Here is a 13,751-nt window from a genome sequence, read left to right on the forward strand (position 1 = left end):
GCTGTATACAAACATGTCGAAAAACAAATGTTCGAGGGGATTCTAAGGCAGAACTAGTTTGGGGGAACTACTGGTCTAGTGCAGACCATCCATTTGACCCCACAGGTGAGAGCCAGGGCTCAGAGCAGGGGAGTGACTGGCTCCAGCCTGCACAGCCGGGGAGTGGCAGGGTCTAGGCCAGAGAGCAGGTCCCCTGGTTCCATGTCTCTGTGTCTCCCCAACGCAGAACAAGACAGGAGTTTAACTTGCCAACAGGAAGACCCCACATAGAGCTTAGAAGAGTTTCTTGGCTACTCGGGTGTTAGCAGGTTCTTGGTGCCAAGGGACAGAAAACTGATTCTGGCTGATGGACACCAGTGAATGAATCTGATGGAAGGCACATTGGGTAGGAAGAGAAAAAACTATTTCTTGACTCGTACTCACATTTCTGACACCAAATATGTGGGTTTTTTCACACGGGGCAATTCTGACACCAGCTACCCCTCCGGGTAAGGACTCAGTGCCCATGACTGCTCCCTGCTTCAGATGCCAGTTGCAAGTCTGGGCTTCCAGTACTTTTGATCAACTGGCTATAAATTGGGGTTCCTATGACCCCCTCCTTGGCTTAATAATTTGCTAGAACAGCTCACAGACCTTAGGAGAGGACTTTACTTATTATTACTGATTTTTTTTTCTTTGAAATATATAAAGGAGACAACTCAAGAACAGCCAAATGGAAGAGATGCGTGGGGCAGGGCGGATGGGAAAGGATGCAGAGCTTCCATGAGATCTCTGGGTGTTTCATTCTCCCGGTGCCTTACTGTGCTTACCAACCTGGAAGCTCTCTGAGTCTTCTGTGTTTTTTTTTTGTTTGTTTGTTTGTTTTAAATATTCTATTTATTAATTCATGAGAGACACAGAGAGAGAGGCAGAGACACAGGCAGAGGGAGAAGCAGGCTCCCTGCGAGGACCCTGATGGGGGGGATCAAATCATGCCCTGAACCAAAGGCAGATGCTCAACCACTGAGCCACCCAGGCGTCCCCAAATCTTCTGTTTAGAATTTTCATATTAGAGGTTCCATTACATAGGCGTGATTGGCTATAGACCATTGCTGATTCAACTCAATCTCTAGCCCTTCTTCCCTTCCCAGAGGTGGAAAATTCCAACCCTCTAAACACAGGGTTATTTCCTCAGGCAACCAGCCCCCATCCTCCAAGAGTCACTTCATTAGCATGGGCTTATTATGAATAACAGAAAATGCTCCTCCCACCCCTGTCACTCAGGAAATTCCAAGGGTTTTCCAGCTCTGTGGCAGGAACTGGGGATGAAGATCAAATATATGTATCTTTGTACAGCACAATATCACTGGTAGGTTACAAAATCCCTAGAAGGCTGCAGAAACAAGGTTTGGGAAATAAGCTGAGACAAAAGGAGACCAGGCACGTAGAACTACACCCAGATCACATTGCAGGGCCTGGTAGGTGAAGGCGGCCCCCCTGCTAGCTGCTGCATGCTCATTGCTACCACCTACATCAATGATGCCACTGTGACCCCAAGGGCATGGACACTGGATCCTGCCGCCACTGCTTTTGAGTGCACCAGTGTAAAGAACTTACCCAGTTTTGAAGCTCCAGCCTCAAAAATCCTAAGCAAGTGCGGCTAATGGGTGAAGCTTAAGTCACTACCTGAGCCTAGGGACCTGGCCGAGCAAGGAGGACTGGGAGTTTTTACCCTCTGTAGTTGGAAGTGGTCCCTGCTGCCCATCATTCATGAGATGAAGGATTCCCCAAGAACCCTGACAAGTGACCTTTATCTAAGTGTTATCAAACGAAGACACTGGGAGCCCTTGATGTGTGCAGATTCAACACTTTCAGTTTTGCATTTCATTATCTACCCTCAAAGGCCCCTTGTAAGTGGATGTGAATTGGATGACTTTGCTGCAGCCAGTCATTCAGGAGCTAGTGATCCAGGCCTACTGTTCCTCTTGGGCTCTCCTGTCTTCACTCTTCTCTACTAGTTACAGCCTTTGGGTAACCTGCATGCAGTGACGAAGATCTTTCTTTTGTGTTGGAGGAGTAGAAGAGACTCCTAAAAATAAATCACATGATAGTGCTAGAAATAGAAATGAGAAGAAAGTGAGGAAGCTTGAGAAAGTGACTTCTTTGTGTATGTGTGTGGCCAAAAATAGAAGTGGAGGATAAAATTGGCATGGAATGTTGGGTTCAGCGGTGCCTAGGATTTCTGGGGGAGCTACTATGTGTGTCACATAGCTACAAGGAAAGGTGCTTTGGGAAATTGTCTTAATGGGTGTTTCAGCCAGTGCAGAAATTGCCCTTCGAGAGACAGGTTAAACTTGGCTTAAAGACGAAGAGGCACAGTGAACTAACCAAGGTTCTATTTTCTTTTCTTCTTTGGGACCTTGGGTGCAAAGGGTTGAACCTGGTCAATTAATACTCCTCACATAACAAACCTTATAAATAACCCTACATCTACATTTATGGAATTATTTAGGGTCTGAAATGCAATTGCTTAAAATTTTCTGGCTATAATTTATGACTTGATCTTGGGAGACACTATGTGGTATATTCAGTTTCCTGAAAGAGCTTTGGAAAAATCTTGTGCCATTGTACAGGATCTCCTGTGTAAATCTCCTTATGGAAATATTTTTCTACGTTTTTTTTTTTTTTTTAAGGCAGAAGAGTGTTCTGGGTAAATGAGTAGGACCCCACCCTTTCCAGTCCTTGGCCAAGACAATGGCTCTATGATTCATCACATGAGCAATGCTTATTCCAGATAAAGTCGGGATGTAGGGAAGTTCTTTCCACTTTTCCTCTTAAGAATACTTGCCGGGGCTCCTGGCTGGCTCAGTTGGTAGAGCATATGACTCTTGATCTCAGGGTTGTGAGTTTGAGTGCCATGCTGGGTGTGGAGCCTACCGAAAAAAATTAGAATACCTGCCAGTCATTAAGGGAAGGTCTTTAGCTTTTGGTGCACAGGGGGACATCTTCGCTTTTAACTCGGAGGCTATGAGTCTTTTCTACTCCTGTAATTTTTTTTTAATATTTTATTTATTTATGAGAGACATAGAGAGAGAGGCAGAGACACAGGCAGAGGGAGAATCAGGCTCCATGCAGGGAGCCTGATGTGGGACTCGATCCTGAGACCCCAGGGTCATGCCCTGAGCTGAAGGCAAAGCCACTGGTGAGCCACCCAGGCGTCCCTCCTCTAACGTTCTTTTTAACAATCTACCTTTATTGCTCCACACTGGTAGGATGAGAACTTTTCACAGCAGTGCCACCCAGTTTTGATCTCTGTGTGAGTGTGTGTGTGTGAGAGAGAGAGAGATTTCAACAAGAGTTGACAGCGACCTGATAAAGATAAAAGGTAGGAGGTGAGGCATCACATCAAGCCAATATTAAAGAAAGGTCATGAAACTTGGAAGATCTTTGCTTAGTGAGTAAGAAAGCACAGTCAGTGCAATAATAATTCCACTCCATACGCAACACCATGATGAGAGTGACCAAGTGAATAATTTGACAGTTGCAATGCTTTTATATCTCTCCAAGAGTAGGATGTGTTATCATCATTGCTGCCTTGTTTTGAGGCTCCTGCTTTATTTAATTGGGCCTTCAAAAATTCTAAATCTAAAGTATATTTCTGGAGACTCTCGCTCCCAACTTTGACCTGTAGAGCCCGTGGAGTATCCGGACCACGCCTATGCAAGGACAAAATTAATGGCCTAACTTTAGATTAGCCTAGGGAGGAAAACCTTGGACCTAGGAGCAGAGGTCCTGCTGAGCAGACTTCAGCAGAGTATAAGGAAGAGCTACCTAAGAATTAGAACTGCCAGAAAACTGAAGTTCTTTGTAATTTTTCGCTACGATAAATAGTTCTGCACTGAACATTTTGAAATATAGTTTCTTGCACTTGCTCAGATACATTTGGAGGATAGATTTCTACCAGTAGAGTGCTTCTGTTGAAAGGTATATGCTTTTCATATTTTGTAGCTACTGCCCAATTGCCTTCCCAGAAGGCTGCACCCGTTTCTCATAGCCTCATAAATACGAATAATCTTTTCTTTTCTTCTTTTTTTTCTTTTCTCTTTTCTTTTCTTTCTTGTTTTCTTTTCTTTTCCTTTTTCTTTTCTCTCTCTTTTCTTTTCCTTTCCTTTCAGAAATCTTTTTCATTGTTTGATCGGTAATTTCTTTTTTTTTTTTTAAAGATTTTATTTATTTATTCATGATAGTCACAGAGAGAGAGAGAGGCAGAGACACAGGCAGAGGGAGAAGCAGGCTCCATGCACCGGGAGCCCGATGTGGGATTCGATCCCGGGTCTCCAGGATCGCGCCCTGGGCCAAAGGCAGGCGCCAAACCGCTGCGCCACCCAGGGATCCCTGATCGGTAATTTCTTCAAGGTGGTGAACTGGGCTCTCAGGAACTTAGGTGTGGGAGCAGAAGATAAACAAGAGTGGGAGGGACAGGGAATGCCAGAGACTGGAAAGCACACCTGTGAGCATCCAGCAGCAGATGGTGGAGAGCTGCTTTGCCAGGGGGAGGCCCCTGTCTCCAAGGAACAGGGCACACAAACAGAGCTGGAAGTCAGAGTGTGAGTGTCATTGAGAAGAGAGGTATAAACCAAATTGCTGCAGTTGCTACCAACATGTTCATCTATTGCTGGAGCCAGAAGGAGCTAGAACTGGTTGTCAGATCTCGTTACTGGACGTGCCAAGGAAGAGAGCAGACCCACAGTGAGTCCTGGCCAAGCTGAATGGGTTGTATATCTTTGTAGCACAGGGAATACATTTTTCTAAAATACCTGAAATGCTGGGCTTGACTTTCTAAAATTTCTAGAAATTTTGAAATCGAGAGAAGACAAAATTTTGAGGAAATATGATCCTTAGTTTTTAAAGCTCCTTTTAAGCTTTAAAGTTGTATTAACAATGTAGAATTAAAATTGTTTTTAAAGATTTTATTTACTTGGGAGAGAGAGCATGAGAGTGAGCATGAGCAAGAGAAAGAGCAGAGGGAGAGGAGAAGCAGACTCCCCGCTGAGCAGGGAGCCTGACCTTGTGGGACTCCATCCAGGACTCTGGGATCATGAGCTGACCCGAAGGCAGACACTTAACCGACTGAGCCACCCAGGCGCCCTTAACAACGTAGAATTTAATTTCCTTATAAAATGATCATGCATGGTATCTGTATTTAGAGTAGAGCTTATTAATACAATGTTAGCCATCCCTAACCAAACTTATTTAATTAGTTAATTTTAAGATTTTACTTTACTTTTTATTTTCTAAAATTTTTTCTAATGATTTTATTAATTTATTCATGAGAGACACAGGGAGAGGCAGAGATACAGACAGAGGGAAGAGAAGCAGGCTCCATGCAGGAGCCCGATGCAGAACTCGATCCTGGAACTCCAGGATGACAACCCGAGCCAAAGACAGATGCTCAACCACTTGAGCCACCCAGGTGTCCCTACTTCACTTTTTAAAGAGTAATCTCTATACCCAACATGGGGCTCAAACCTACAACCTTGACATCAAGAGTCTCATGTTTTACTGACTGAGCTAACCAGGGGTCTTTGAACTTTTATTATTGATTTTTTAATAAGATTATTTATTTATTTATTTGACAGAGAAAGGGAGAGCACAAGCAGGGGGAGTGGCAGGCAGAGGGAGAGGGAGAAGCAGGAGCAAGGAGCCCGATATGATACCGGACTCAATCCCAGGACCTTGGGATCATGACCTGAACTGAAGGCACTCAACCAACTGAGCCACCCAGGTGCCCCCCCCTTTTAGGATTTTATTTATTTATTCATGAGAGACACACAGAGAGAGAGAGAGAGAGAGAGAGAGGCAGAGACACAGGCAGAGGGAGAAGCAGGCTCCATGCGGGGAGCCCGGTGTGGGACTTGATCCCGGGTCTCCAGGATCATGCCTTGGGCCAAAGGCAGGTGCCCAACTGCTGAGCCACCCAGGCTTCCCCAGATGCCCCATTTTTAAAAGATTTTGCTTATTTATTTTAGAGAGAGTGAGTGGCAGGGGGTGGGAGGAGGAGCAGCTGAGGGAGAAAGACAAGCAGATTCCTTGATGGGTGCAGAGCCTAACATGAGGTTTCATCCCACAACACAGATCATGACCTGAGCCAAAAACAAGAGTCCAACACTCAACCGACTGAGCCACCCAGGTGCCCCGAACTTATTTTTAAAATGCTTTAATATTTGCTGTTAAAAGCTGCAGATCTTAAATCCGCACTGTGTTTTGCCAATTATGAGAAGTTGTGAAACTGGAAACAATCACCAACATTCAAGGAAAATTCATGAAACAGTGAGGTCTATAGACTTAGTGTCTGACCCTGGGGAGGGTGGGTGAGTGGGGAGGGTAGAAGATGTAGAGGAGGGAACTTTCTTCTCAGAAAAGTTGCTGGGGAAAAGTAACATAAAAGGGGAATTCTCTTCTTCTCTAAATTTACTGAATATAATCTATTGTAATGTGGAAACTGCCTAATGAACTATTTTAAACAATAAATTCAGTATGAGTTGATTCCAGTAACTTGCAGTCTGAAAATAGGCCCTAGACTCAGCCCTATCCCTTTCATCTTTCCATCCATCCATCCATCCATCCATCCACACACCCACTCATCTATCCATAGCTAATAATAACTAATAATTGTGGAGTGTTTATGTGCCAGATACTATTCCAAGTGCTTTACATGCATTACCTTGAATGATCTTTCCAACAATGCTACAAGGTAAGGGCTATCATTATCCCCACTTTATTTTTATTTTTTTGAATTATCTCCACTTTAAAGTGTAATCTGAGAGTTTTCCAGTAAGTTTTTTTTTTTTTTTTAAGATTTTATTTATTCATGACAGACACAGACAGAGAGAGAGGCAGAGACGCAGGAGGAGGGAGTAGCAGGCTCCACGCAGGGAGCCCGATGTGGGACTCGATCCTGGGACTCCAGGATCACACCCCAGGCCAAAGGCAGTGGTAAACCGCTGAGCCACCAGGGCTGCCCTCCAGTAAGTTAAATATAGAATTACTATACAGCTTAGCAAGTCCACTCCTAGGTGTATACCTCAAATAACTGAAAGCAGTTATTCAAACAATGCACAGGGATGTTCATAGCAACTCTATTCATAATATCCAAAGACAGAAACAATCTAAAATGTCCTTCAACAATCCAACAGATAAACAAAATATGTTTATATATCTGTACAATGCAGTGTTATTCAGCCATAAAAAGGAATGAAGTACTGGGTTGCCTGGCTGGCTCAGTCAGTAGAGCACGTGACTCCGTTTTGTTTTGTTTTTTTTAAGTTTTTATTAAATTCCAGTTAGTAAACATACAGGGTAGTATTAGTTTCAGGTGTAGGTTTAGTGATTCATCACTTATATGCAACACCCAGTGGTCATCACAACAAGTGACCTCCTTAATCCCCATCACCTATTTCATACATCCCTCCACCCTCCCACGTCCTCTTTCTCCCACCTGTGACTATTGATCTCAGGGTTGTGAGTTCAAGCCCCACACTGGGTGTGGCACCTACTTAAAAAAAAAAAAGGAACAAAGTACTGATACAGGGCACACAACCTGGATCAACCTTGCAAACTTACTACTGAGAGAAGCCAGACTCAAAAGGCCTCATGTTGTATGATTCCATTTTCTTTTCTTTTAAAGATGTTATTTTTTTATTTATTTGACAGAGAGTGAGAGGGAGAGAGAGGGAGAGAGGCGCAAGCAGGGGGGAGTGGCAGAGGGAGAGGAAGAAGCAGGCTCCCTGCTTCTTAAAAACATCTTAAAAAAAAAATAAAATAAAATGGCTAAAGTGGTACACTTTAGGTTATGTGTATTTTACCACAATTTAAAAAAATGCAATCTGAGGCTCAGAGAATTTAAGTGACGTACCTAAGTTTACAGTTGACATGTAGTAGAGCTGTGTCCTAATCCCAGTCTTCCGGCTCCATGGATCATGTTTTTTTAAAAAAGTTACTGTGAAAAACCTTATTTGGGGTCATTTAGGAAATTTAGATGCATGAACCTAAGCTGAAAATATCAGTATTATAACATTGGTGAAGCACATATTGGTGACACAAACACTGTATCTAATCTTCACAAGGACTTTGAAAGTTTCACATTATTTGTGTGTGTGTGTGTGTGTGTGTGTGTGAAATATACATAACTTAAAATTTGCCTTTTTAACCATTTTTTAAATGCTTTTTTTAAAAAAAGATTTTATTTATTCATGAGAGACACACACAGAGAGAGAGGTAGAGACACAGGCAGAGGGAGAAGCAGGCTCCATGCAGGGAGCCCGATGTGGGACTCGATCCCGGGTCTCCAGGAGCACGCCCTGGGCTGAAGGTGGCACTAAACCGCTGAGCCACCCGGGCTGCTCCCATTTTAACCATTTTTAATTTTAACCATTTTTAAGTGTACAATTCAGTGGCATTAACTATCTTAAATTGTTGTGCAAGTCTCATTACCATCCATCTCCAGGACTTTTTTGTCTTCCCAAACTGAATCTTTTTACTCATAAAACATACAGCCCCCTATCACCCACCCCCCCACCCCACAACTACTAATCTTTTTTTTTTTTCCAACTACTATTCTATTGTTTATGGTATCAGGCCCTAGGCCATTGTCTATGGTTGCTAAGAAAAATAAGACAAGGTCATTCCTCTGGTCTGTCTGGTGTTAGAACCCCATCCTCTAGGGACCTTGCCACTAGCTCCTCTTCAGCGGGTTAGAGAGGTCCAGTTGCAGGATGAGCATGTTGCTGAAGCCCCCAGAGGGGATGCCCATGGCTGGAGAGGAGGAGAAGGCAGTCAGTGGAGGCAGTGAATGAATTATGGTTGAGATGAAAGACGGAGGGAGAGATTTCAATGGGAAAATCTGTTAGGAAGGTTGAAGACGAAGAGAATTGGGAACAGAATCATTGCCTTTTTACTTCAGGTAATTCTGAGGAGTACGTGAGATTTTGCAGTGAGGCTGTGCTTTGAAATGCCAAGGGGGCTCTGCATATGTGGTTGGGACTCACATCACTCTGGAAGTGGATTTGTTTGAAGGGCATAACTCAGGAGATTAATTTCAGTGGGGCATGCAGATGACCAGCTGGTTAGGGTATAGATTCCTCCTTCAAGACACTGGGCCCCAAAGGGAAGGGGAGAAATAGTATAGGAGTTGAGACTCTAGGATCAGGTAAAGTTGTCTTAGATATGTCTTTCTTAGTTTTTTTTTTTTATTTTTTTATTAAAATAGTAATACATGGATAGCCCGGGTGGCTCAGCGGTTTAGCACCGCCTTCAGCCCAGGGCGTGATCCTGGGGTCCCAGGATTGAGTCCTGCATTGGGCTCCCTGCATGGAGCCTGCTTCTCCCTCTGCCTGTCTCTGCCTCTCTCTCTGTGTGTGCCTCTCATGAATAAATAAAATCATAAAAACAAATAGTGAGACATACTTTAAAAAATCAAATAGGGGCACCTGGCTGGCTCAGTCGGTAGAGTGTGCGACTCTCGATCTTGGGGTTGTGAGTTCAAGGCCTATGTTGGATGTAGAGATTACTTAAAAATAAAATTTAAAAAACTCTTCAAATATAAACAGAGGTGGATTTTCTCTGAGACTAATAGAGCTTAAATGTCAGGTCTCTCATTTGCATGGGCTCCTTCAAAGGCCGTGTATCCACTTTTGCAATTTTTATATTTTGTAATTTTTTAAAATAAATTTTAATTAATTAATTAATTAATTTATTTATTTATTTATGATAGAGAGAGAGAGGCAGAGACATAGGCAGAGGGAGAAGCAGGCTCCATGCGCCAGGAGCCTGATGTGGGACTCGATCCTGGGTCTCCAGGATCGCGCCCTGGGCCAAAGGCAGGCGCTAAACCGCTGCGCCACCCAGGGATCCCCTATATTTTGTAATTTTAATTTTATATTATTTTTTCCAAGATGAAACTCAGAAGGGAAAGGAGATCGTTTAGCTGGTCAAGACTTGGTTCAGTTATGCAGTGTGCATGGTTTAAGCTCTGTGATGCATCACCTCACAACAAACACCTCATCTCTTACGCTGAAGGTTGACTTGACAGTCCGTGGCAGAGGGGAATGAAGGGGTATACAAGGTAGAGTTTCTATTCCAAGGCCCTAGTCCATCCTTTTAGGTGGCGGCAATAGAGGAAACCAGAAGTGATCCCTGGGAGTTCTTTCCCTCATCTGGGGAGACCCAACTGAATACTGATGATGAGGGTATGGATATTATAAGTATTTGGAAACCAGATCTTTAATTGCCTTCTAGTAATATACAGGAAAGCCTTGGAAACCAATAGTTATGCTAGAGAGCCCAGGAAAGAGTCATGGCCCAAGGACTATGGGGTTATCTGTTTTTCACTGACATTCATGGCCCTTTCAGGTGGAGGGAGGACTCAGGACAATGGCTGCTGATGGTGATTTGGAGATGGAGGATGTGAATCTGAATATGGGTAGAGACACAAAAGGAGAGCTGGAAGAGGAGAAGGAAATGCAAGAGGACTGGAGAAGCAAAGATCGCTTCAAGAATAAAAAGGTCCACAGGGTTGTCTCAAAATGGATGCTTCCTGAAAAGGTCCGAAGAACATACTTGGAGAGAGCCAACTGCTTCCCACCCCCTATATTCATCATCTCCATCAGCCTTGCCGAGGTGAGCATGTTGGGCGGGGGGGTGCTAGAGCAAGTAGCACTGGGTGGGGGAGGGAGGAGGAGGAGGCTTTGACCTCATCTGGTCAAAGTGGATAACACGTGGGAAAAGAGCTTGGTAGTGGCCAGTACAGCACACATGGAGCTCAACAGCACCCTCTCTGGAGCCCCCTTAGGTCCGTCTTCCCTATGATTGCAGCCACTTTCAGCCAAGGGTTGAGGTTTATTTTTCAAGCAACTGCCCCACCCAGCAGTGACTATGATTTTCAGTGGCTTCGTTTCATTTTAGTTGTTGGGGCTTTAGAAGCCAAATCATCTTGGAGTCGCAAATTGGTCTCATGAACCGACTTGGATTGGTAAGGTCTTTCTGTGGAGCCATTATAGGAGCCTCACCAGAAGAGCTGTGGGCTGCCTCCAGATTTCAGTAGGGGGAAAAAAATGGGATCCCCTACAGATGTCTACTGTGGGCAGCCTGTAGTGTGTTTTGACTCTGATCTAGTCAGCCCTTTGGTTTTCCAGAAAAGAGTACAACACCCAGAGAAGTGGAATGACTTGCCCAAGGTCACATACTTAGTGACTGGGCCAGGACTGGGCTTCTCCAGAGCCTCATTGTGCCTACCTTTTCCTCCTTCACCACGATGCCTCATAAAGGAATTGGCAGGGCATGGATGTGTGTGGGGTGTGACTTTGGGTCATTAGGAAGTCTCTAACGTAATCCTCTTAATTCCCATCGATGTCATCCCTGGTGACATGAGGCTTCATCACTTGGTTAAGGCTTCTGTTCTGTAAGGTTATTACTGTTCCCTTTCCCCTCATCTACTCCTTGCAAGCCAGCAGCGACTTAATTTCACATTAACTTGTAAGTGAAAGACTAAATGGTGGGAAGGGGCAGTGAGAGCAGAGGGTATTTAAGGGGGTCGAGGGGTTCTTTATATTTGGTCTCGGGCTGCTCCTAATCACTGGAGGAAGTAGGATGTGACTGCAGTTACATTGTCAGATATATGGCAAGGGGGTTTCATTCCTGTCATCCTCTGAGCACACGCTGTGGAGAGGCCCACTTGAGAGCTAATTGTTTGGAAGCAAGGTAGGGCCCACGGGGCTTATGTAATAGGACCACTCTGGCAGAGAAAGTGGTTGACATTCGTGTCTGCCCCTCCCTGGCAGCTGGCAGTGTTTATTTACTATGCTGTGTGGAAGCCTCAGGAACAGTGGATCACCCTGGACACAGGCATCCTGGAGAGCCCCTTTATCTACAGCCCTGAGAAGAGGGAGCAAGCCTGGAGGTTTATCTCATACATGCTGGTACATGCTGGGTAAGGAATGACAGTAAGTCGTGGATGTCGGAGGTGACTGCAAGTACTCGTAACCCCCAGCATTTGGTTGGCGCTCTTATTGATAAGGCAATCACATGGCCATAATCTTTGATCCTCAGCGACCCTAGGAGGCAGGTACTAGTCCTGCCCTACTGTGTCCGAGGCTTGGGGGATGTTACTCGCTCCACGTCACTTGGCTAAGTTGCAGAGCTGGAACCTCAACCCATTAGTGCTAACTCCGTGTCCAGTGTACTTTCTATTGCATGATCATTGCCCAATATTGGTATTTATATAGGAATATTCATGAGAAGAGACCAAATCATTCTAAACGATATGTATGTTCCCCTAATTGCTTTGATGTTGTTAAAATGTTCCCTTTAGGATATGAATCATCAATCCCTCCCTCCCTACGCCTGCCACACACTTAAAAAAAAGAATTCGTGAGCACTTTGTTGAGTGTGTAACACGGACTAACACAAGCCATGGGCAATGCCCTGCCTGCCATTTGGCTTCTTATATGCTCATCATCTTTTGTGACCTTGCTCAGAACCCATGATTCACTGTGCCCATGGCAGGCAGTGAGCAAGTCGCCTGCTGCTGGGTTCCCCCTCCAGTGGACGCCTGGGGGTTCAGATGGGGCCAACTTCATTTTTGTGACCTACCCAGCCCTGGACCTTGAAGGAAGATGCTGGCCAGCATCCACGGCAGGACACAGGGCTCAGAGGCTTGACAAATCAAGGACAAAATTGCTTATTGCCCAGTTTCTTTCTTTTTTTTTTTTAATTTTTATTTATTTATGATAGTCACAGAGAGAGAGAGAGAGGCAGAGGCAGAGACACAGGCAGAGGGAGAAGCAGGCTCCATGCACTGGGAGCCCGATGTGGGATTCGATCCCGGGTCTCCAGGATCGCGCCCTGGGCCAAAGGCAGGCGCCAAACCGCTGCGCCACCCAGGGATCCCTTATTGCCCAGTTTCTACGGATCCTTTCGGTTTGGTTTTTCATTTAACATGTTCTGAACAAAGGTGGCTCCTGCACTCAAGGGATTTATATGGGCGAGCAGTCGGTTAGATAGTAACTCAGGGCCATATGGCATTATAGTCATAGTAGTGACTTGGTAAAATGGGGCAATAGTATCTGTCCCATGAGGATGCTGTGATTAAATGACACCGTGGTTATCATGTAATTTCTGCAGTGTCCGACACATAGCAAGGCACTCAAAAAGAGGTCTCAAGGCTGTGTAGGACAGGTCATAGATGGGGCTGTAGAGGTTTGGAATGCTTTCGGATGAAAGTAACCAAAAGAATCTAATGGGGGCCTAAACAAATGGAGGTAATTCTTTAACATACAAGAAGCCCAGAGGTTTGTGGTTAGTTCATGAGTCTTTTTTTTTTTTTTTTTTTCTTAATTCATGAGTCTAATGAAGCCAAGACTCCTGGTTCTGTGCTGGTGTCTCTGGTTTTCCCTTGACCTTTCTCTCATGGCTGCAAGTCGGCAGCTATAGCTGGGCGTTAAAAGCAGGAAGGGGAAGTGTAGGACCGGGTACTGGTGAAATCCATCCCGTTTGCCTGGAAAGCAGCTCTCTTACTAGTCTCATCAGCCCATCAGTGCTGCGCTGACCTATATTTTGTTGGCCAGAACCATGGACACGACTACCCCTAGCTGAGAGAGGCTGGCCAAATGATAAGGAGATGGATGTGGGCTTAGCTATTGTAGATATAAACAGAAAGAAAGGAAGGTCAGAATGGGGGTGGTTTCACAGATGGCATGGGTTCCAGCTGGACTTGG

The 13,751-nt window shown here is 44.8% G+C and overlaps 1 protein-coding gene and 1 long non-coding RNA gene across 5 annotated transcripts in view; one reads left to right on the forward strand and one right to left on the reverse strand.

The window, feature by feature from the left end:
* Positions 1 to 13,751, forward strand: part of RHBDL2 (rhomboid like 2) — a 49,108-nt gene that overhangs the window by 12,567 nt on the left and 22,790 nt on the right. For 3 of the 4 annotated variants that reach the window (XM_077844677.1, XM_077844680.1, XM_077844679.1), the window contains exons 2-3: positions 10,390 to 10,656; positions 11,817 to 11,965. In XM_077844677.1, coding sequence (XP_077700803.1) covers positions 10,411 to 10,656; positions 11,817 to 11,965 — 395 coding nt within the window. In that variant the 5' untranslated portion in view covers positions 10,390 to 10,410. Of the gene's footprint in view, positions 1 to 4,566; positions 4,729 to 10,389; positions 10,657 to 11,816; positions 11,966 to 13,751 lie in introns of those variants that run through there. The other variant, XM_077844678.1, reaches the window with a different exon arrangement.
* LOC144281837 (uncharacterized) overlaps positions 1 to 13,751 on the reverse strand; it is a 54,427-nt gene that overhangs the window by 7,944 nt on the left and 32,732 nt on the right. The window lies entirely within an intron of this gene.

This window comes from Canis aureus, chromosome 13 (assembly GCF_053574225.1).
Source record: "Canis aureus isolate CA01 chromosome 13, VMU_Caureus_v.1.0, whole genome shotgun sequence".
NCBI lineage: Eukaryota > Metazoa > Chordata > Mammalia > Carnivora > Canidae > Canis > Canis aureus.